The sequence below is a fragment of the Eublepharis macularius genome, chromosome 8 (genome assembly GCF_028583425.1).
Source record: "Eublepharis macularius isolate TG4126 chromosome 8, MPM_Emac_v1.0, whole genome shotgun sequence".
Classification (NCBI taxonomy): domain Eukaryota; kingdom Metazoa; phylum Chordata; class Lepidosauria; order Squamata; family Eublepharidae; genus Eublepharis; species Eublepharis macularius.
The window spans coordinates 132,042,427-132,063,753 of NC_072797.1; the positions used below are offsets into that span (position 1 = coordinate 132,042,427).

A 21,327-nucleotide genomic window follows, 5' to 3' on the forward strand; every position below is an offset into this window, starting at 1 on the left:
CTTTAAATATATTAGAAGTAGGAAACCAGCTAGGGAGGCAGTGGGGCCCTTGGATGACCAAGGCGTAAAAGGATTACTAAAGGGTGATAGGGAAATGGCCGAGAAGCTGAATGTGTTCTTTGCTTCTGTCTTCACTGTGGAAGATAAGAAGTGCATGCCCACTCCGGAAGCACTGACTTTGGGAGGGGTTTTGAAAGACCTGAGTCACATTGAGGTGACGAGAGAGGAGGTTATGCGACTGCTAGATAATTTAAAAACTGATAAATCACCGGGCCCAGATGGCATACATCCAAGAGTTCTGAAAGAACTCAAGTGTGAACTTGTAGATCTCCTCACAAAAATATGTAATCTGTCATTAAACTCTGCATCTGTTCCTGAGGACTGGAAGGTAGCTAATGTTGTCCCCATCTTTAAAAAAGGTTCCAGGGGAGATCCGAGAAATTACAGGCCAGTCAGCCTGACGTCAATACCGGGTAAGTTGGTGGAAACTATTATCAAAAATAAAATTAGTGGGCACATTGATGACCAAAAGCTGATGAGGAAAACTCAGCATGGGTTCTGTAAGGGAAGATCTTGTCTCACCAATCTGTTAGAGTTCTTTGAGGGAGTGAACAAACAAGTGGACAAGGGAGACCCGATAGATATTGTTTATCTTGACTTCCAGAAAGCTTTTGACAAAGTTCCTCATCAAAGGCTCCTAAGTAAGCTCAGTAGCTATGGGATAAAGGGCCAAGTCCTCTTGTGGATCGAAAACTGGCTAATTAATAGGAAACAGAGAGTGAGTATAAACGGGCACTTCTCACAGTGGAGGGTGGTGAGCAGTGGGGTGCCACAGGGGTCGGTATTGGGTCCAATGCTTTTTAACTTGTTTATTAATGATTTGGAATTGGGATTAAGCAGTGAAGTGGCTAAATTTGCAGATGACACGAAATTGTTCAGGGTGGTGAAAGCCAGAGAGGATTGTGAGGCACTCCAAAGGGATCTGTCGAGGCTAGAAGAGTGGGCATCCATGTGGCAAATGAGGTTCAATGTAGCCAAGTGCAAAGTAATGCACATTGGAACCAAAAATCCAAAATATAAATACAAGTTGATGGGGTCTGAACTGGCGGAGACTGACCAAGAGAGAGATCTTGGAGTCATGATAGATAACTCACTAAAAACGTCAGCACAGTGTGCGACTGCCATAAAAAAAGCTAATGCTATGCTAGGGGTTATTAGGAAAGGGATTGAAAACAAATCAGCCGGTATCATAATGCCTCTGTATAAATCGATGGTGAGGCCTCATTTGGAGTACTGTGTACAGTTCTGGTCGCCACACCTTAAAAAAGATATCATAGCACTGGAAAAAGTACAGAGAAGGGCAACTAAAATGATTAAAGGGTTGGAACACTTTCCCTATGAGGAAAGATTGAGGCGCTTGGGGCTCTTTAGCCTGGAGAAAAGACGACTGAGGGGAGACATGATAGAGGTTTACAAGATAATGCACGGGTTAGAGAAGGTAGAGAAAGATGTGTTTTTCTCCCTTTCTCACAATACAAGAACTCGTGGGCACTCTATGAAATTATTGAGCAGTCGGGTTAGAACAGATAGAAGAAAATACTACTTTACACAAAGGGTGATAAACACATGGAATTCGTTGCCACAGGAGGTGGTGGCAGCTACAAGCATTGCCAGCTTCAAGAGGGGACTGGACAAATATATGGAGCAGAGGTCCATCAGTGGCTATTAGCCACAGGAGATAGATGGTATTCTCTTTGTGGGGAGGTGGTGCTCTGTTGTCTTGGTGCTGGAAGGAAGGCAGTGGGAGGGCTTCTGGTGTCCTGGCCTCGCTGACAGTCCTTTAGATGACACTGGATTTCTAGCCACTGTGTGTGACAGAATGTTGGACTGGATGGGCCACTGGCCTGATCCAACATGGCTTTGCTTATGTTCTTATGTTCTTAGAAACAGAAGATGTCCTTTAAAAAGATGGATGTGGAGTTTATCTAAACCCCACCTTTCATCCCCAGTGGGAACTCAAAATGGCTATAACATTTTATCCCTTTCCATTCCATCCACACAGCAGTCCATCTGGTGTAGAATTAGGGTTGCCAGGTCCCCAAACTAGCCCCAAACGAAGCACGGGAGCGTTTGCACAGCTGGCACAGTGATATCACCCCCAGAAGTGATGTCATTGCCCCCCCAGAAATGCTCGCACCGTGCATGTTCCAGGGGTGCCTGCCAGTGGCGGATGACCTCTGGGGGGCTTGCCAACTCCTGCCAATCAGTAGTGGGTTGGCGGGCAAAGAGGCAAACCTTCAGGAGTTTGCCCACCACCGGTATTCACAAGTTTGCTGCCTCTGAATGTGGAAGTTCCCTTTTTTTTTGTCACCATGGTACAGGGACCTGACAGTGCCCAGTTCACTATCCCAGCCAACTACATGTTTGAGGATAGAAGGTCAAAGGTAACAATCAAGTGTAAAACAATAATTCTTTCTCTGGGGCCCTCTAAAATTTTTCTGTTTTGTGTGGCTGCAGCTTTAGCTTCCTTCTATATGTTCCTGTACTGGCTGCTTTCAAATGCCTCTTGTGGAATCATGTTGTGGAAGAATAGTAAAGATCTGAGGATAAGGTTTTTTCCTCAGGTAGCATCTAATCTATCCTATACATCTCTGGCTTTCATCTAGATAGCATAATCCAAATTATATTTTTCTGAAACATTTTACAGTCCCTTGGTGTACGCAAGTGATGAGTCAGAGCAGGATGGGATGGTGATGGTAGACCTGAAGTGATTTGCCCACTGCATTATTGCAAGACACAAACCTTCCATTTCTCTAAACGTGTGTCCAACTTTATTGTTTGCAACACCTCCTGTTATTCAAGGAGGTGGAAAGTGGGCCAGTCAAGGAGGATCTTTTATATGGTTCCCAGGATAATGCTCTTTTGATACACATAAGGTTTGGCAGTATAGCTACCTACAGTATAAAACTTAGTTTTATAAAGCTCCACTGTTATACCTTCCAGCCAAGAATCTTGAGAATTGTAGTTTGGTGAATGTATTGAAACATTCTGTGTTTGCTGCCCTTCTCCTCATAGAAACATAGTTCCAAGGTGTTCCTAGGAAGGACAATTTTAAACAAGTGTATGCCCTAGGAATTAAATATGACATAACAGTATGACTAAGGATGGATCTCACACTTGTTCATTCTGTTTGGGCTTGTTTTTAATCTGCTTTGTCCTATTAGGAGTTATCTAAAGCATCTTTCTCTCCCCCCCCCCCCCACCAATTCCAAATTTATGGCATTCTGCCCATTCATATGTGAAAATCCCCTTATTTGTTGAACGTATTTATCAAATTTATTGAATCATAGAATCATAGAACTGGAAGAGGTCTTACAGACCATCTAGTCCAACCCCCTGCCCAATGCAGAAATGGCCTAAAGCATCCCCAACTAGTATTCATCCAGCTGATCCTTGAAGACTGCCAATGAGGGGGAACCCACCACTAATTCCACTGCTGAATTACTCTTAACATGAGAAAGGTTTTCCTAAAATCCAGCAAGTTCCTTCCTGTAGTTTAAACCCATTGTTTCAAGTCCTATCCTCTGTTGCCAACAGCTCCATTCCCTCCTCTAAGGGCCAAGCTACAAGTGACGAATGACACTTGAATGGCAAGTGTATTTCTCCCTGTTTGCTTGCCTTCCACTCAATCCACTTGCCGTTCAATTGTCATTCGTCACTTGTAGCTTAGCCCTAAGTGACAGCCTTTTAAATATTTAAAGAGAGCAATCATGTCTGCCCTTAACCTCTTCTTCTCCAAACTGAACATTCCCAAGTTCCTCCGTCTTTCCTTATGGGGCATGATCTCCAGGCCCCTGATCATCTTGGTTGCCCTCCTCTGCACCTGTTTCAATTTGTCCACATCCTTTTTTGAAGTGAGGCCTCCAGAACTGCACACAATACTCCAGGTGGGTCCTGACCTATGCCGTATATCGTGGGACAATGACATCCTGTGACTGGGATGTTATGCTTTTGTTGATACACTCCAAGATTGTATTTGCCTTTTTTGCTGCTGCATCACACTAATATTTTGCTTCCCATCCACCCATACCCCAAGATCTTGTTCACATACACTGCTACCCAGAAGTGTATCCCTCATCCACTGATGCCTGTAATATCTGTGCCAGTATTTTCCCTGGGACTGAGGTCATGCTGATTGATCTGCAGTTCCAAGGATCATTCTTTTCCCCTTTCTTGAAGACTAGGATGGCATTTGTCCTCCTCCGATCTTCCTGTCCTCCAAGCGGCCTAGAAGATGATTGACAAAGAGTCTGCAAATTCTTTTGAAAGTTTTTAAAGCATTCTCAGGTGTACACCATCTGGCCCAGGGGATTTGTCCACATCCAGTACAGCAATGTGCTTCTCCACAACTTCTCTGCCCATGTCAACCAGCAGCCCCGAAGCCATGTCTTGCCAAGCACCATTTCTAGATGAGCCTCTTCTCTCCTTCAGGGAGAAAACTGAGGCAAAGTAGGCATTGAGCCTTTCTGCCTGCTCTGTTATAGTTTCTCCATTTTCACCCAGCATTGGGGGTATGGCTCGTTTGTTTCTCATGTATCTGAAGAACATGTTTTTGTTGTGGCAAGCCCCCCTGGTCAGTCTCAGCTCATTCTGAGCTTTGGCCTCTCTGACAGTTGCCCTACAGTACCTAGCTACCCTTAGATGCTCTTCTTTGGATGTATTACCTTCCCTCCATTTCTCGAACATCTCCTCTTTCCTCCTTAGCTCATCACAGAACTCTCAGTTCATCCACATAGGCTTCTTAGATCCTCTACTACATTTCTGTCTTGCTAGGATGGTGATAGCTTGAGCCTTTTTTTAGGAGAGCCCACCCTTCACTCACTCCTTTCCATTCCAGCATTCTTGTCCATAGAATATCTCTATGTTTATTAAAGTTTGCGTTACTAAAATCTAAACTGAGCGTTTGGCTACAAACTCACATGGTACCGCACAGCAAAAGGAATTCTAGGAGGACATGACCACTTCCCCCTAAGGTTCCCACCACCTTTACCCCATCAACCAATTTTTTCTTGTGGGTTAATATCAAGACTAGTATGGCCGAGCCCCTCAGAGCTTCCTCCACCATTTGAGAAAGGAAGTTGTCGGCCAGGCAGGTCATGAATTTGCGCGACCCTGGGCATTTAGCAAAATTGGTCTCTCAGGACATCAGGGAAGTTAAAGTCTCCCATAAGTACAAGGTCATATTTCTTGGATACCCTATTAAGCTGGTCATGGAGGGCAGAATCCACCTCATGAAATCAGAAGTAATGGCTCTATATTGCAGTTACTAAAATTAACTTTGAGGATGGAAACCAGAATGCTAAAATGGTCTCTGTTTACCGGGAACTGTGCTTATTTTCTGATATTTCTCACTGACATACCTTATTTTGTCTTGTGGGGATGCCTTTTAACCATTTTGGGTTGCATCCGGGAGGTCAACTGATTCTCCCCTCCCTCAGCTGACCCCTGGTCCCCCCATCATTTTGTTCCTGGGGGTTCCACTGTCTCCCACAATCGGCATTTCAAGAGGCATTTTGGGCCGCAGTGGGAGTGGAAAGGTGGAGAAGTCAGTCAGCAGGATCCAAGCCTTTGTTAGGAAGCTGACATAAGTGTCAAAATGTTCTTCATGTTTCAACATGCTTCCCAGAGTCCAGCTACCATGGAGCCCAAGAGTACTAGGTCCCTCATTCACACCACCCATTCATAGACAGAAGCAAGATCACATGACATGCCTGACTCCGTGCCCCGCTCAACCCTCGTTCTCAGCAAGTTTCCCAGGATTTTTCCAGGGATAGACAGTGTGGTGTAGTAGTTAGAGTGACGGACTAGTATCTGGGCAACCCAGGTTCCATTCCCCACTCTGCTATGGAAACTTACTAGGAGATCTTGGGTCAGTCACAAACTCTTAGCCTAACCTACCTCATAGGGTTTGTCATGAGAAAAAAATGGAGAATAAATACCATTTTCTGCAACAGAAAAGAGGTCTTAGTGATGCGTGGATACCTCATGCAGTCAGCCTGGCAGAGAGCCCAAGAATCTTCTCCTTTTCGTTTGTGAGATTATGTAGGATGTGTAATGCTATGTCACTTTGGGTGAGTGACAGCAAAGCGCACAGGCTTCCTGGGACATTTTTCAGTGTAACCAATTACCAGGTTGAACAGGCAGATCAGTTTTAAATGGAACAGGTGGGATGCCTTTTTTACCAGATCAGCAGATCAAAACATCTCCTGCCGCGTGTGCGCTCCTTCTCTGCCTGTTTGACTGGTCAGCTAAAGGAAAAAAAAAACGCACATGGCAGCTAGCAAGTGATACGTTGCCTGTTCTGTACCTTTTGTAATGTGCTGCTGGAGTGCAACAAATTAGAGGAAGCAGCATATATAATATTTAAATGCAGAGAGTGAGGAGGTGTTTGGGCATGTATAAGTGTTTACAAGTGTTTTGAGACTAAAATTTTGTAAAGTAGAACATGTTTTGCTTTCTTATGTCCATTCTCCCCCACCCCTCTTTTTACAGTGAGAAGACTGTAAAAACTAAACCAGTTCTTCCAAGTGCCCCATGCTCCCCACATAAGTAACCACTGACTCTCTTGGTTTCTTTTTAATCCACAGCGCAGTATTTTGCAAGCATCATGGTCATTGTTGGCTTATCTGTGGTGGTGACGGTTTTGGTGCTCCAGTTTCATCATCATGACCCTCAAGCAGGAAAGATGCCACGATGGGTAAGGGGCAGAAACGTTTGTCTCTACACTGCTTCGCTTGGGAATAGATAGGAGGAAGAAGGCATTTTAGAGAGATATCGCCAAACATGAAGGCACTTCTCACATTTGCTTTGGGTCCAGAATGTACCATTTTAACCTAACGTGCTGCATGTGACCCACCACCAGGTTCAACAAACCTGTTTCACTGCCTGCCTGGGCCTTGAAAGAACGGTGTTTTTTATTGGCAACTACAAGACAGAACATAGTATATAGTCAGTGGACTGCATCTTGTATGGTAGAGGCCTGTTGTAACTCTACAAAATCAATCCAGGATTATATGCAGTGGCTAAGAGTCCAAGGAACTCCTGCTCTGTACAATACACAACCCTCTCACACTCCCCAAACAGTCCACCACTCCTGCATTTGGTCTGCCAGATCCGCTTTGCTCCAGGTTCCCAGCAGTCAGAAAAAAATAAAAGCTTTCTCAAGATGCCACAACACAACGCTGGTGATCTACGGGTCACAGATGCATATGTAAGAACATAAAGCAATGTTCCCCAAATTTCTGATACCTGTCATGTCTGTACCCCATCCATGCCGTTAATTGATGCTGAACTGTATTTTTGAACCAGTGTTTTAGGCTGTAACTTGATGTCATATTGCCATGCCGTAACTGCTTTCCTTTCAGACTTACTGCAGCTGCAGGTGACTTATCAACCGCCTTGGAAATCTCAGTGCGTCTGACCTTATACACTGCTCACTCCCATGAATTACTGCATTTCATGTTTAATCTCCTGCTTTCTCAGTGTCTAGACTCAATAGTTAAAATATGCAAGAAGTTCTCAGGAACAGTTCACATCAAAAGTATGTTTGCTGATGGGAGGGGGGGAAAGAGTAATTGTCTTTAAGAGGAATGATTTTCTCATGATGTTGTTTCTCACATGTTGTTATTCCTGTCAACCTGTTTCTTACTGCTTAGTTGCTAACCTTGCTTCTGAGTAATCCTATTGACGTATCTGTGGAAATGATCTGATTTCTGAATAAAACCATTTAACCGAGAGCCTAGATTCTTGCTGCAATGGTACAGGGATCTATCTGCCATACTCTGTCATCCATAGCCTGACAACATAAGAGGGTTTTTTCCAGAGATAAAACCATTTACAAATTAGTGTCAGATGGAAGAGGGTAAACACTTGAATGTGCTACTCCAGAGGGCAAGATTAGATCCAATGGATCTCAGTTTGAGGACGGAAGGTTTCTGTTGAACTTCTGGAGAAACTTCCTCTGGTAAAAGAAATTACTTTGAGGGTGGGATAGGCTGTCAGGGGAGGTACTCAATCAGGTGGCCATCTGCCAAGGATGCTCCTGCTTGGATTTCCTGCACTGAGCAAGGTAGGAGAGCCAGCAGGGTGCAGGGGTTAGAATGTTGAACTGGAATCTGGGAGGATCAGGTTCAAATCCTCACTCTGCCACTCTCAGTCTAGCCTACTTCTCAGGGTTGTTGTGAGGATAAATCAAAGGAGAGGAGGATGTAAGTTGTTTTGGGTCCCCATAGAGGAGAACAGCAGGATATAATAGATAGCTAGACAGACAGAAAGACAAGACAGAAAGACAGACAGACAAACAGACTATAAGGCCTCTTCCAACTTTAAGACTCTGTTTATCATGGTGATTCTCATGCTCTACATAAGGTGGTTATTTGTATTGGCCTGCCAAGCAATAAGGATAGTCTTTATGTTGCACAGCTTCCCTGGGTATCAGAACAGTGCAGAAATGAGGCAAAGCTTTCCCCACCCCTGAGCAGGACAGTACAGGCAACCAAATGGTTTTTCTACTTGGTAAATGGTCATATATGTTCTTCACAAGCACCAGAGAATCCACTCTGTGTGAGTCACTGTTCTGAGCAGTTTAGTCTACTTCTCTGCAGACAGGAATCAAAATGGCTGATTCCCAGGAGAAGTTGATTAGAAAAGCAGCACAGCCAGAGCAGTTATTCATGGAGAGAGGCAGCAACAGCCTCCTTGGGCAATGAGGACAGGAGCTTTCAATGGTTTAGAAAGAGGTTGCAGGTAGCTACGTTGTTCCAAAGAAAATGCCAACAAAAAGCCATGCAATATCTTTCATTAGGATCAACCCAAATGGCGCAAAAAAAATGTGCACGCTTTCAAGTTCTCCAGAATTCTTCTTGGGCTGGAGAACTTAAAAATGGGTGGGGAGTGGGAGGAAAAAGCAGATTGATCTTGTCTTTGTCTAGTCAGCATCTATGGCGATGACCCATCAGGAGCCTTTCACTTGCTGCCACCCACCCTAAACCTCACTCTTCACAGGTTTGGGGCTTCCCAGGCAGGTGAGGGTTGGGTTGCCACACGCCACCAGTCTAGCCTCCCGTACAACAGGCAGAGAGCCCTGACCCAAGTCCTCAGAGTCAGTCGCAAAGGGAGGTGGCAGGGCCCTTTCCGGGACTGTTTGGGCCTTTGAGGTAGGACTCATTGGGGCCACCCCAGAAGCAACCACCAGGAAACTTGATACCACGTGACTTTCATGACTCACCCAAGCCTGGCTGCTTGCTCCTGTTCAACAGCAACCCTCCCACAAAAGCCAGTGTAGCATAGTGATTAGAATGTCAGAGTAATGATGTGAGAGAGCCAGGTTCAAATCACCACTCTGCTGGGGAAACTCAGTAGATAACTTGGACCCAGTCACACTCTAAGCCTATCCTACCTCTCAGGGTTGTTGTGAGGATAATATGGAGGCAAGAAGCATGATGTAGACCGCTTTGAGTCCCCACTGTGGAGAAAGGCAGTATGGAAATGGAACAAATTAGTAAATATAGATGAAGATGGGAGGCAGGTGAAAAATAGGTTGTTTCCTGGGCTTCAAGGAGAGAAGGGCATAGGGAAAGGTGAGCATATAGACGTTGCCAGGGGGAGGGAAAGAGGAAATTGTGTGGGGAAGGTGCAATTGGGCCCACCTCAGCCAGCAGGATGCAACTGGGCCGTAGGGAAGAGGCTGCGGAAGCGAAGGGGAAAGGTGAAGATGGGGGGCAGACAATGGGAAGGAAAGAAGGAAGCAGGAAAAGGGTGAGGGGCTAAGGGTCGGCCAGGGAAGGGAAGGAGGACGTGGTGGGGGAGGGGAAATGAGCCCCCCCCCCCGTCCTTGCAGGTCCTCCATTTGTTGCATTCTAAAAGCCTCGGAGATGGTGCTGAGAATCTGTCAATTGCCATTAAGCCAAATGAATCTTGCATAAAATTTCACTGGGAACATAGCGGGGGGCGGGGGGTGGGCGGGGCATGCTACAGATGTTCTGTTGTGAGCACAACCTTGGTCAGTAGCAGCACAGGGTGGATCAGTCCCTGTAGCCATACAAAAGGAAGACCTCGATAGAGTATTGAGGAGTTGCTTCTCTCATATAAACCAGTGAAACTGGAGGCATGCTTTCTCCTTATGATTCTTGTCACATTTACTCTGTTGTTCTTTCTCTAGGCCTCTTGCAAGCTGCGTGACATTTTTCTTTCCCCGCTACCCTGTAGATCTTTGGTGAGAAAAAGAATCTATTAGGATGGCTGTCTGAAGCAGCACAGAGAGAATTGTCTGCTTGCAGTATTGTTTTCTGCCAATCTTATCCTTTCTGCCAATTCCTTCCTGCTCATAAAATCCTCTCCCACAGAACAGAGAGTTCTCTTGACTTAATTTCTTAATCCATAATTAATTGCTTTTTATCGTGGGATTAGTTGCTACCTTGGAAAGAATGAATTTTTAGAGAGCAGGAGCGAGTGCCTTGGGAAAACCCCCCAAAATGAATAATCAGACGTACACGTGCACTCCCGCCCAATCACTGCTTGAAAAAAATATAGTGGAACCTGCAGTGAACTTTTATGTCTTTTAGGTTTGCTTATTATTGGCCAGTTTAATTTATTAGCAACTAATTGCAGCAATGATATAATGTTCTACTAATTTGTGTATTGTTGCTGTATAGCCTATTATCAAGTCCAAAAGCAGGGACTGGCATAGCAATGGGTGCTGCGCAAGTATTATCTGGGGCTGAAAAATCCAGTCCTGGAGAGATGATAATAATGGCCAGACATCAGTCTGAGGAAGGGCACACACAGGGCATACTGAATTCAGTTCCTCTTCCTCCCAAAGAGAGGATTGCTGTTCAATACATTTTTTTAACCCTGGGTTTGGATTTGAGACTCAGGAAATATTTAATGGCATTATTATAAATTTCAGGCCATAATCCACTCAAATCCGAACATTCTTAAGGCCCACCAGTTCCAAGGGAAGTGTTGTGCGTATACAAGATATAGCTCTCCTGTGGAAACTAGTAGGTTTTTAAATGTGTTCAACCACGGCTCTTACTTATTAATACTCTTATTCATTAGTTGACTAGCCCAGCTGGGTTTTTGCACACAATTATTTTTTATTTTTTATTTTTTGACCTTCCATATGTCACAGCCCCTAAAACTTGAACCTATAGACACACATGCCTCATCTGCCCATCAGAGTCTGGAGAAAGCCACCCTTTTTTGTAAGAGATTGGGGGGCAGGGCTTGTGCTATTTTTTCTCTTTTCAGTTCTGCAAACCACAAATACCTTTAATTACGCACGTATCTTTTAGAAAAAGCAAAGACCTCACATTGTGCAGTTGCTCAAGCAGTTGCTTAAGCCCATCTATGTGTGAACTTACAGAATTAAGTAATTTTTTTAGCATTAAAAATTTACCATCATGGGCACATTAGCTGTTCTTTGTGCATGTTAAACGGTCCTCATTGTTGTCCTGGGGGCTCACAGTTAGGGTGCAGTAAGAATCCGCAGGCAGAAATGATTGCTGCTCATGGCTCACATACTTGCTGCTCATGGCTCACAGCTTTATTTTACTTAGGGAGGGGCCCCTGTCGCTCCGTCGTAGAGCACCTGCTTTGCACAGAAAAGGTCCCCGTTTCAATCCATAGCATTTCCTGGCAATTGGTCATAGGAACGAGCTCTGCCTGTGGCCGTGGTGACCCACTGCCAGTCTGAATAGACAGTAGACTGACTTTGATGGATCAGGGGTCTGATGCGGTATAAGGCAGCTTTATTTGTTCAACTAATATTCATTGTGAAGGAGATTGTGGCTTTGTAGTATCCTTTCCAAAAAGTTCTTATCCTGCAGGATAAGAGCCTGTGGCCACTTTAAGAATTTTGAAGGCAAGGAATGGGCGCCGCCATAAAAGATGTGCCGTGAAGGCTGGAGCCAAAATAGCCGTCACAGGGTATTGAGGCCAATCCCAAAATGCTGAGAAGTTAAAAGCCAAGCATCTCTTATGAAGTTGTTTCTGTGTTCTTCTGCTCCAATGAGGTAGAGAAAAGCCAAGATTAGCTCTTTGCTTTGAGGGAGAAGCAAAGGGGCCCTAGGAAACCCATTGGTGGGCACCATGCTGGGGATCACTGATGTAGAAGAACAGACCAAGGTAGACCAGCCTAGTATTCTAACGATAGCTATTCTACGGCTTCTAGAAAGTTGAAAACTGGCCTGAAGGCAAAAGGTGCCTTCTTGTTTGTCTCCCAGCATATGGTGTTCAATGGCACACTGCTTCTGGTTATGAATGACAAAGCTAGCTATCAAGGCTAATACCCACAGATAGATCTGTCCATTAATTTATCAGTGTGCTTGCAGTGGAAATGTTGAGTTTCTCCTCTAAGAACTACTGACCTCCCATGATCCTTTCGTGACTGGCTTTTGCAACTTCCATGTTTGCTAGCTAGCAAACAGACTGCTGTTTGAGACCGTCTCTCCCTGTATATTCCCTGGAGGGTGTTATGCTCTGCAGATCAACATCTGCTGGTGGTCCCTGGCCCCAAGGATGTTCGCTTGGCCTCAACCAGGGCCAGGGCCTTTTCGGCTGTGGCTCTGGTGGGACGCTCTCCCAGTTGAGACCCGGGTCCTGTGGGGCTTATTAACAATAATGCTGGGCATGTAAAACGGAGATGTTCCGCAGGGCCCATGAGAGGAGTTGAGGAGCTGACGACCTCTCCTGCTGGTCCCTTGCCTGTTTTCTTTGTTCCACTCCACTTTTAAGAGATCTGTTGATTTTATTTTTATGATTTTAACTGTTGTTTATTGTTTTAAATTGCATTTTTATGATGTTGTGACCCGCCCTGAGCCCACTTGCAGGGATGGCGGGATATAAAGCCAATAAAATAAATAACCAAGTTGAAAGCTTACAGAATGAGATCCCTGGCTCTTTGGATCTTGGCCAATATGTGGATTTGCATTTACTGGACATAAAACTCATAAGCAAAGTTTAGTCCAATTCCTAGAGAAACAATGACCCACCTGAGACCCATTTTTTCATCTGCCCTTCAGAGGATGGCAAAAGTTTTGAGTAGATGTGACATTAATTGTCTTTGTACCATGGAGGGGGCACTGTTTATCACTGCAATTATAACAACACACTTTGTAAACTGCTCTGACTTGGCATTAAGTTATCCCGAAGAGCAGTATATAAATTGAATGTTATTATTTTAAAAAGCATTATTTTGAAAGGGACTTGTCTGCTATGGTCAGTTCATTTTTATGTACATACTAAAATTAACAGGAAATATTTTTGATCATTTAAACGGCATATCCTAGCACTGATAGTCACTGTCACTACCCTTTTCATAGTAATTTGTAGCTGCTGGCAGTTTTGATAACCACGATAAAGATCAGCTCTGAAAGGAACAAAGGATCATGTAGTTGGATGCCGTAAGCCCATTTGCTTCAACCAAAGTTCATATAAAATGCCATTAGAATCCTTGAGAAATGTCATTGCTGAGTGCCAGAGCATAAAGACTAGAGCTTCTGAGACTCAAAGATTAGCATTGAACATGAGTCATTCCTTGCCGTGTTCCAACTACATTAAGTTTATTAGCAGGTTCTAAAAATGACATTCTTCAGGGAAGACTAAATGCTAAAATGCAGCCCCACATAACATTATCCTGATGGTTATATTATCGAAGGCTTTCATGGCCGGAGAGCGATGGTTGTTGTGGATTTTCCAGGCTGTATAGCCATGGTCTTGGCATTGTAGTTCCTGACGTTTCGCCAGCAGCTGTGGCTGGCATCTTCAGAGGTGTAGCACCCAAAGACAGAGATCTCTCAGTGTCACAGTGTGAAAAAGATGTTGGCAGGTCATTTATATCTACTCAGGAGGGGTGGGGTTGGGCTGAGTCATCCTGTAAGAGTTTCCCAGGGTGTGGAATGCTAATGGAGGGAGGCTTCACTTGTATCCTGAGGAGGTTCTTTTGCATATGGACGTAACTGCCCCCCCCCCAAGCAAGTAGTGGCTGGGCACTGCCACCCAGGCCCCAAAGGGAGAGGAGCAGCGGGGAAGTAAGAGAAGGCCGCTGTCAGTTCTGGTTCAGCCATCATCTGGCCAGGAGGGTGAACCAGTGGTGGGGACCAGATGCTAATGCTTGCTGTAGACAGGGCAGAAGCGTTGGCTAGCAAGTGTTGAATGAGCAGCCAGCTAAGTTGCACTGGGAAGTGGCCGCCAACACCAATCCCCACACTGGACAGGGAGGGAGAGGTGGTCCGCAAGAGGATGAGTAGGCAATTGCCAAAAAAGTGGGAAGCCAATCAAGTGAAGTGGCAGCAGATCCTCCAAGGCCACGGAAAGCCATCTTGGAGATTCTGAAACAAGATGCTTCTTAGTGGTGACGTTGACTGTCTTGTAAGAGAAATGACCAAAGGGGGCCTCTCACACCACCACCTTCTGAGGTCTTTGAACTGTCTTATAATCAGACTTCCCACATACCTCTTTTGACTTTAGGGTAGACTGTTGTCAAAGGCTAGTTCAGATGTACTTGGGGTAATTTATTTATCCTCCAACTGTAATGCCAAAAGGTCAAAAATTGTACTATAAGAAATTTGTGAGTTTTTGTAGTTCTTCCATAAGTCTAAATCTATTTCACTTTAATTTATTTTAAAAACAACATTGACTGGTGGGCCCCTCCTCTGGCTTTGCTTTTCACATATATTGATTGCTCAGGGCATATCCCAGAGGAATGGAGGCAGGCAGTGATAATTCCATTATTCAAGTCAGGGAGAAGGGGATGACCCTGCCAATTACAGACCAATTAGCCTGCTCAGTGTTATAAGTAAACTTTATGCCAGCCATCTTGTAGATAAATTAAAGAGCTGGGTTGCGCAGGAATCCCTAGTAGCAGAGGAGCCGGCTGGATTCGGGGAGGGGAGAACTACCCTGGCTCACAACCTGATCTTACAACACCTATTCGACAAGTATGCTGCCGATGGCCCAGTCTCCTTGTATGCAGCCTTCATTGATTTAAGAACTGCCTTTGACTCTATACATAGGGCCAGATTATGGGATAAATTGAAAGCTACATCTATAGATTTAAGGCTCCTATATCTAATTCAAGCCCTGTACGCTAACACTTCTTTTAAGGTCAGATATCACAGAAATGGGCACTTCACAAACCCCATTTCTACAGTAAAAGGCGTGAAACAGGGATGTGTATTAGCACCATCTATATTCATTTTTATATCAATGACATGATTAGCAGACTAGAAAATCTTGATACTCATGCCCCCACCTTAGCCGAATGGAAGATTTCAGCTTTATTGTATGCTGATGATACAGTACCGTTATCTAGAACCCCCATGGGCCTTGGAAGGGCCTTGAAGGTGTTTAGCCAGTTTTGTGATGAAAACCAGCTAGAGATCAACCATGGGAAAACCCAAGTCATGGCATTTGGTTACGAAACCCAACATGAGGGTCTGGTCCATAAGCGGGCATAGGGTGGAACAGGCGGTGAGTTTTAAGTATCTAGGGGTGATGTTACAACCGTCTGGGGCAAGAAATGCCCATCATGAACAGGCTGCTGCCATAGGCCAAAAATCAGCACAAGCCATATTAATTTTTTTTCATACCAAAAGGGGGGGCATTTTATACCAGCGGCTCTTAAATTATAACAAGTCAAAATTGTATCACAGCTTCTGTATGGGACGATATTAGGTTCTCCATCAATCCAAATTTTTAAGAGCAGCATTTGGCTTCCCCCCATTGTGTCCCAAATGCAAGCCTGCACCTTGAGTCCGGTATGATTAAAATGGAGGCCAGGGTAAGGCTTGCCTCTGTTAATTTCTGGCTTAAACTGAATTATTTGCCTCAAGCCTTAACACCACTAAATCTTCAAGATTGTTTTCGATCTCCCTGGCTAAAGGCAGGCCTTTATAAGATAACCACCCTAGGCCTCTCCGTGGAGGCTCTGTTAACAATGGGATTTGACCAGGCAAAGGCCTCCATCAAGCAGCGGGTGCTAGACATCGAACGACAGGAGGATATTAATAGGGTTCCAAATTTTCTGGCTCCTGATAATATCAGATATGTTGTAGCCCCAGCTGCCTACCTCTCATTACTAGAGACCTCCACCCACCGTAGGGGTCCACTAGCCAGGTGGAATGCACTCCCCGCAGCGCTACAGAAAGATACCAATGTGCGAGTGGGTCTGCTCCTGTGAGGAAGGCATGGTGGAGACAAATGAGCATGTTCCGAACAAAGTTTATTGTTCCTTTGCTAGGTAGGTTTTCAGGCTGTTCCAGCTCGGAACTTATCAGGAAACTGCTTTTAGATGTTAACCCATTTATTACTGCTCCCTGTGCTAGATTTCTCACTACAGCGTGTAAGATTCATAAGGAAATAGTAAGAAGTATAACTGAATTTTAACAAATATCATCTATTTCCAAAGAATTTTGTGTAAATTATCTATAAATCATGTTTTGTGTGCTGTAATTTTATGTGTTTTATTCAAAGGAAAAGTTTTGGATGTTCTGTGCTGGTCCTAGACCGTATTAATAAATATTGTATTATATTGTAATTATTTAACTAGTTACTTTCCAGTGCCTTTAGTTTCCTGGAAGTTTTAGAGGTGTTTCCAAATTTCATCTATAATTTTTATTGTTTGCCAGCCTTAAAAGATTGGTTGCACCTCTAAAATGAGGTCTCAAAAAATACTTACAAAGCATCTATTTTTCAGATCAAGGTTGCAAAATAGAAAGGGATACTAGTGGAAGCTCAGATAACTGACAAATACATATCTCTGGCATCTTCGTTTCACTCCAGTTAGTAATGATCTTTGACTTCCCATACACTAATTTTCAGAATGGTAATATCCCCTTGTTTCCTCTGTTACTTCTTGTTGCAGTTAATGCTTGTTATGAAGCTGACCTTTAAATACTATAAACACTTTCTGGGGTTTTTTTCTAGGTCCGTGTCATTTTGCTGAACTGGTGTGCTTGGTTTCTGAGAATGAAAAAACCTGGAGAGAGCATAAAGCCTCTTTCTTGCAAATACGGCCACTCTAGACACCAGTCGAGTGTCAGCAGTGTGGAAATGAATGTCTTACCGGGACACCAATCAAGCAATGGAAATGTAATCTACAGCTACCATGCCATGGAAAACCCCTGCTGCCCGCAAAACAGTGATGCAGGTAGCAAAGGGGAAAATGGCCCTGGCCCTTCACCTGAAGACACTGAACTTCTGCAACAGAAAGCTTTAATGGACACTATCCCAGTGATTGTGAAAATCCTGGAAGAAGTTCAGTTCATCGCAGCCCGTTTCCGAAAACAGGATGAAGGGGAAGAAATCTGCAGTGAGTGGAAATTTGCAGCCGCAGTCATAGACAGATTATGCCTTGTGGCATTTTCACTCTTTGCCATCATCTGCACACTCACAATACTGATGTCTGCGCCAAATTTTATTGAAGCTGTTTCAAAAGATTTTACATAAGGATCTCGGGAATTAACCCACCCCAACCTTGAAGTGTAATTTGGATATTATGAATTGATACCATAAAATTATCTAAATAATGCGATTGGAAACAGGGAAGCCTATTTCCTGTGTTGGTTTCAATAGAGGAGAAAGAAGTTGGAATGTATTTCAACATTCAGTTGTCCCCCCACCTTATAATGTTAGACCTTGTAAGTATGGGATTAAGTACCTGACTTTGTAACCTGTTTCTTATACAGTGTCTTCTCCTCGTATTCGTGTCATGATCTCTGATTAGTAGTAGACAATAAACCAAGATGTACAGCATATGTATGATCAAATAAAGAGTCAAGTCTGTGCACTGTTAGGGAAACGTTAGTGAACATTTTGCTGTTCAAAAACCACTAAGCTGCATTGGTAAAATCCTTCACAGAAACATACTCTTTGCTAAAAATATTATTTATTTATTTATTTATTTTGCTTTGGCTCTTTGCTTCACATAGATTTCACCTAATGCATAACTCCAGTCTTGAATGATGTTGTCTGCTGCACTTTGCCAAATAAATGGCAAGTTTTAGCTTTTATTATCACTGTGATGGTCTGAAATATTTCTCCGGTTTACATAATAATGTTCATGTCATTTCTTACAAGTTAAAAATGTTTTCAGTGTCCAACGTGTTAATTTTTTTCTATTATACTAATTACAACAAAAACAATTGGATCAAATGGTGTCTGGATCATTAGGTACTTGTTTTTCCCCTTAATTTGTGAGCTCTGGCACCGTAGTAATAATAATTGTGGGCGGTCAAGTTGCAACCAAGTCGTGGCAGCCCTAGGATAACAGGGTTATCCTGTTATCCAATGAACTGTTGTTCATTGAGTGGTATTTCTTCTGTGCAGGTACACACTGGGCTTGTGCACGTGCAGTCCCAATGTGGGACTGCACAGAAGCCACGAAGATGAACATGGGGTTTTCAAAGCAAGAGATGAGCAGAGGTGGTTTGCCACTGCATTCCTTCACATAGCAACCCCAGTGGTTAAGAGTGTGAGACTCTAATCTGGAGAACTGGGTTTGATTCCCCACTCCTCCGCTTGAAGCCAGCTGGGTGACCTTGGGTCAGTCACAGCTTCTAGGAGCTCTCTCAGCCCCACGCACCTCACTGGGTGTTTGCTGTGGGAATAATAATAACATACTTTGTAAACCGCTCTGAGTGGGTGTTAAGTTGTCCTGATGGGCGGTATATAAATTGAATGTTATTATTATTATTATTATATTAACACCTCATTCATGTATGACAAGAGTTAAAACATAGCCATTATGTACAGGTGCTTATATAGAGACAAAATTAGAAACTGTTTCCCTTAACTGGCAGTGTATAAGTAGAGGTTCCCATAATCCATTAAGAACCTATTAAAATGGTGATAATCCGCATGGCAGTTTTCTCCCATCACTCACATCTGCTGATTAAAAGATTATCTTGTGATGAAAGCTTCACATAACCAGGCAATAATGCAGTAAATGCAATAATCGTATGATTAGCTGAAGTCGTGAATCTGTGGCTGCTTATACCACTTACTCTTATACAAGGCAAAAATTAAATTTGCCAAGTGAGGGTGTGGTAAAAGAAGCCTATTATAATAGGCTCTTTTGTTGAATGTACACTATTCTCATTCTAAAAGAAATTAAGGGCAGACAACTATTTGGACTTAAATTCACTGCCCCCCCACCCCGGCAACATCTACCAGTGAAGATGATGGCTTGCCAGCAAACAAAACTGGAAGAGACAAGGATTGTACTTGGCCAAACTGGGATCCTGCCTTAGGAGCTGGCCTGGTCTCTTGGGTATAGAGAAACGGGCCCTGTGAGCCAAGCAAAATGGTCTGGTATGTTGCTCAGGATGCCTGCAGAGGTGGTAGTGGTTGCATACCCCAAGTTAAACTTTTGCAAGCTACCGAGGCATCTGGATGATGGAGACAGCCAAGCATTTGTGTAAAAATAACAAAGAAACATTTTTTTTCTGAAGCATTTATTGCTCACATTTTACAGATAAACCAGAATCCACCACTCAAAGGCTTGGTGTCAATATTTTTTCTCCTGTGTAACTTTTCCTACTATAATCAATTTACATTCACAAAGAAAAGAAGATATAAAAGCTTATAGCACAAGATTCACAATAAGTGACCATTCTGATGCCAAGCATGTTTCTTGGTCTCAAACATGCACCTGCTTTAGGTAGACTGTTTTTATTTTAATTGTACCACTGATGCATAAAACATAGGAGCGGCAAGTGAATAAAGGACGAGGAAAGGAGGGTGGCAGACAATGAAAGGGACAGCTGATTTGCTTAGAAAGTATAATGCACATTTTTAAAAAATCAATTGGAAGAAAGACTGGCCTTCAGACAGTGCGATTATACAGCCTGCCAGTGTTGTGGGCTTGACACTCTTGTAGTGCTGCTCCGCAATGCTGGACATCCTCTTTGTGGGTGGCAACAACTTCGTTCCAGTTAGTCATTCAACTGGCAAAGCAATGCAGACCCTTTGGATATCCAATAGTCACTTGGCTGTTTGGAAGGCAACAAGACTGTGACCACAAAATTGGTTGAATGACCTAGTAAGTAAGTAAGGAGAAAGTTGTTACCGTATGTCTAGAGCAGCATCAATGCTATACACACACACTCGACAGGTGCCTAAGTGGGTAACAATGCAACAAATGAAAATGTCAAATGCATCTAATCTAACTGACAGTAAAACTTGTTCATCCTGTCAAGTCCATGCATTCAGTGTACTTCCTGGAGATGTTTCCTCCTATTGTTCTAGGGCAGCTCAGTGCAAATGAGGTGTAAATGAGAATGCAGGTACCACGACTAAAGATTTCAGAACTCTGCATATACATTACCTAATTCAGCCTTTGAATAAATAGCAAACTGGCAGCATTAGAGGTCCCAAAAGTACAAAGAAAGTATGAAATCTATTTAATTAAAATTCAATAGAAATATATTCTGGAGGTACAGCCTGTGAATCTATGAACATAGATTTAGACAGTGATATTGAATTTTAATTGGTCATTGAAACGGTGGGCAGAGAAGTGGAATACAATGAAAGCTGGCAACTCCTCAATACACAAGAATTTAAAGAAAAAAACAGAACTGCTATTGAAAAGAGAGTATTAGTCAAAAAGTTGCTATTTTGCAAATTTAGGGGGGGGAAAGGCCACTTCCTAACTGAAGTTAAGCACTTTGAAATCCCATTGATTTTCACAGGGGAGATTCAAACATGCTGAAAATAGTGGGACATAATAAAATGCTTAACTCTGGTTGGATTATATCCTATGATTTTAATGCCTTGAAAGAATAGATTTCACACTTTTCCTGAGCTTGTGTCTTGACTGTCCACAGAAGCAGATGTTTTAGGTTCTGAAAAAAACTTTTATGAAAATTGGCAGGAGATATATATTGTTAAATTGTAACCTGTGGTAGACAGTGTTCCTGCTCTGGCCCCAGTTTTATAGAGTGGGGCATGGTACAGTGTGGGACTTGCTTCATAATTTTGTTGCGGCTCAAAGTGCACCACTGGCAACATTGGGTTCATTTGCCTCGGTAAAGCGTCTTCTATAACCATCTCCTCATCATCCCAGCGGCTGGCATCCATAAACATCCCATGGACCAAGACACCATCTTCAGGAGAAGGCAACTGAAAGAAAAACCCAAAACGGGGGTGAAAATTCACTACAGACTAGACCCTAACAAAAATTAACTGAATAATCAGAATAGAAAGATAATCCCTTATTAGAAATATGCCGTATGAATGTAGGCCTTTGTGACAGATGGGAAAAGCATT

The 21,327-nt window shown here is 43.4% G+C and overlaps 2 protein-coding genes across 2 annotated transcripts in view; one reads left to right on the top strand and one right to left on the bottom strand.

Annotated features, from left to right (window-relative positions):
* Nucleotides 1-17,508, top strand: part of LOC129335180 (neuronal acetylcholine receptor subunit alpha-7-like) — a 122,662-nt gene extending 105,154 nt beyond the window's left edge. Inside the window, exons 9-10 of the mRNA XM_054987620.1 lie at nucleotides 6,648-6,757; nucleotides 16,987-17,508. Of these exons, the coding sequence (XP_054843595.1) occupies nucleotides 6,648-6,757; nucleotides 16,987-17,508 (632 nt within the window). The remainder of the gene's footprint in view (nucleotides 1-6,647; nucleotides 6,758-16,986) is intronic.
* A 2,020-nt stretch (nucleotides 17,509-19,528) lies between these two features.
* The window catches only part of DNAH6 (dynein axonemal heavy chain 6), a 364,598-nt gene continuing 362,799 nt past the window's right edge, over nucleotides 19,529-21,327 (bottom strand). Inside the window, 2 exon segments of the mRNA XM_054986586.1 lie at nucleotides 19,529-20,098; nucleotides 20,958-21,180. Of these exon segments, the coding sequence (XP_054842561.1) occupies nucleotides 19,995-20,098; nucleotides 20,958-21,180 (327 nt within the window). The 3' untranslated portion in view covers nucleotides 19,529-19,994.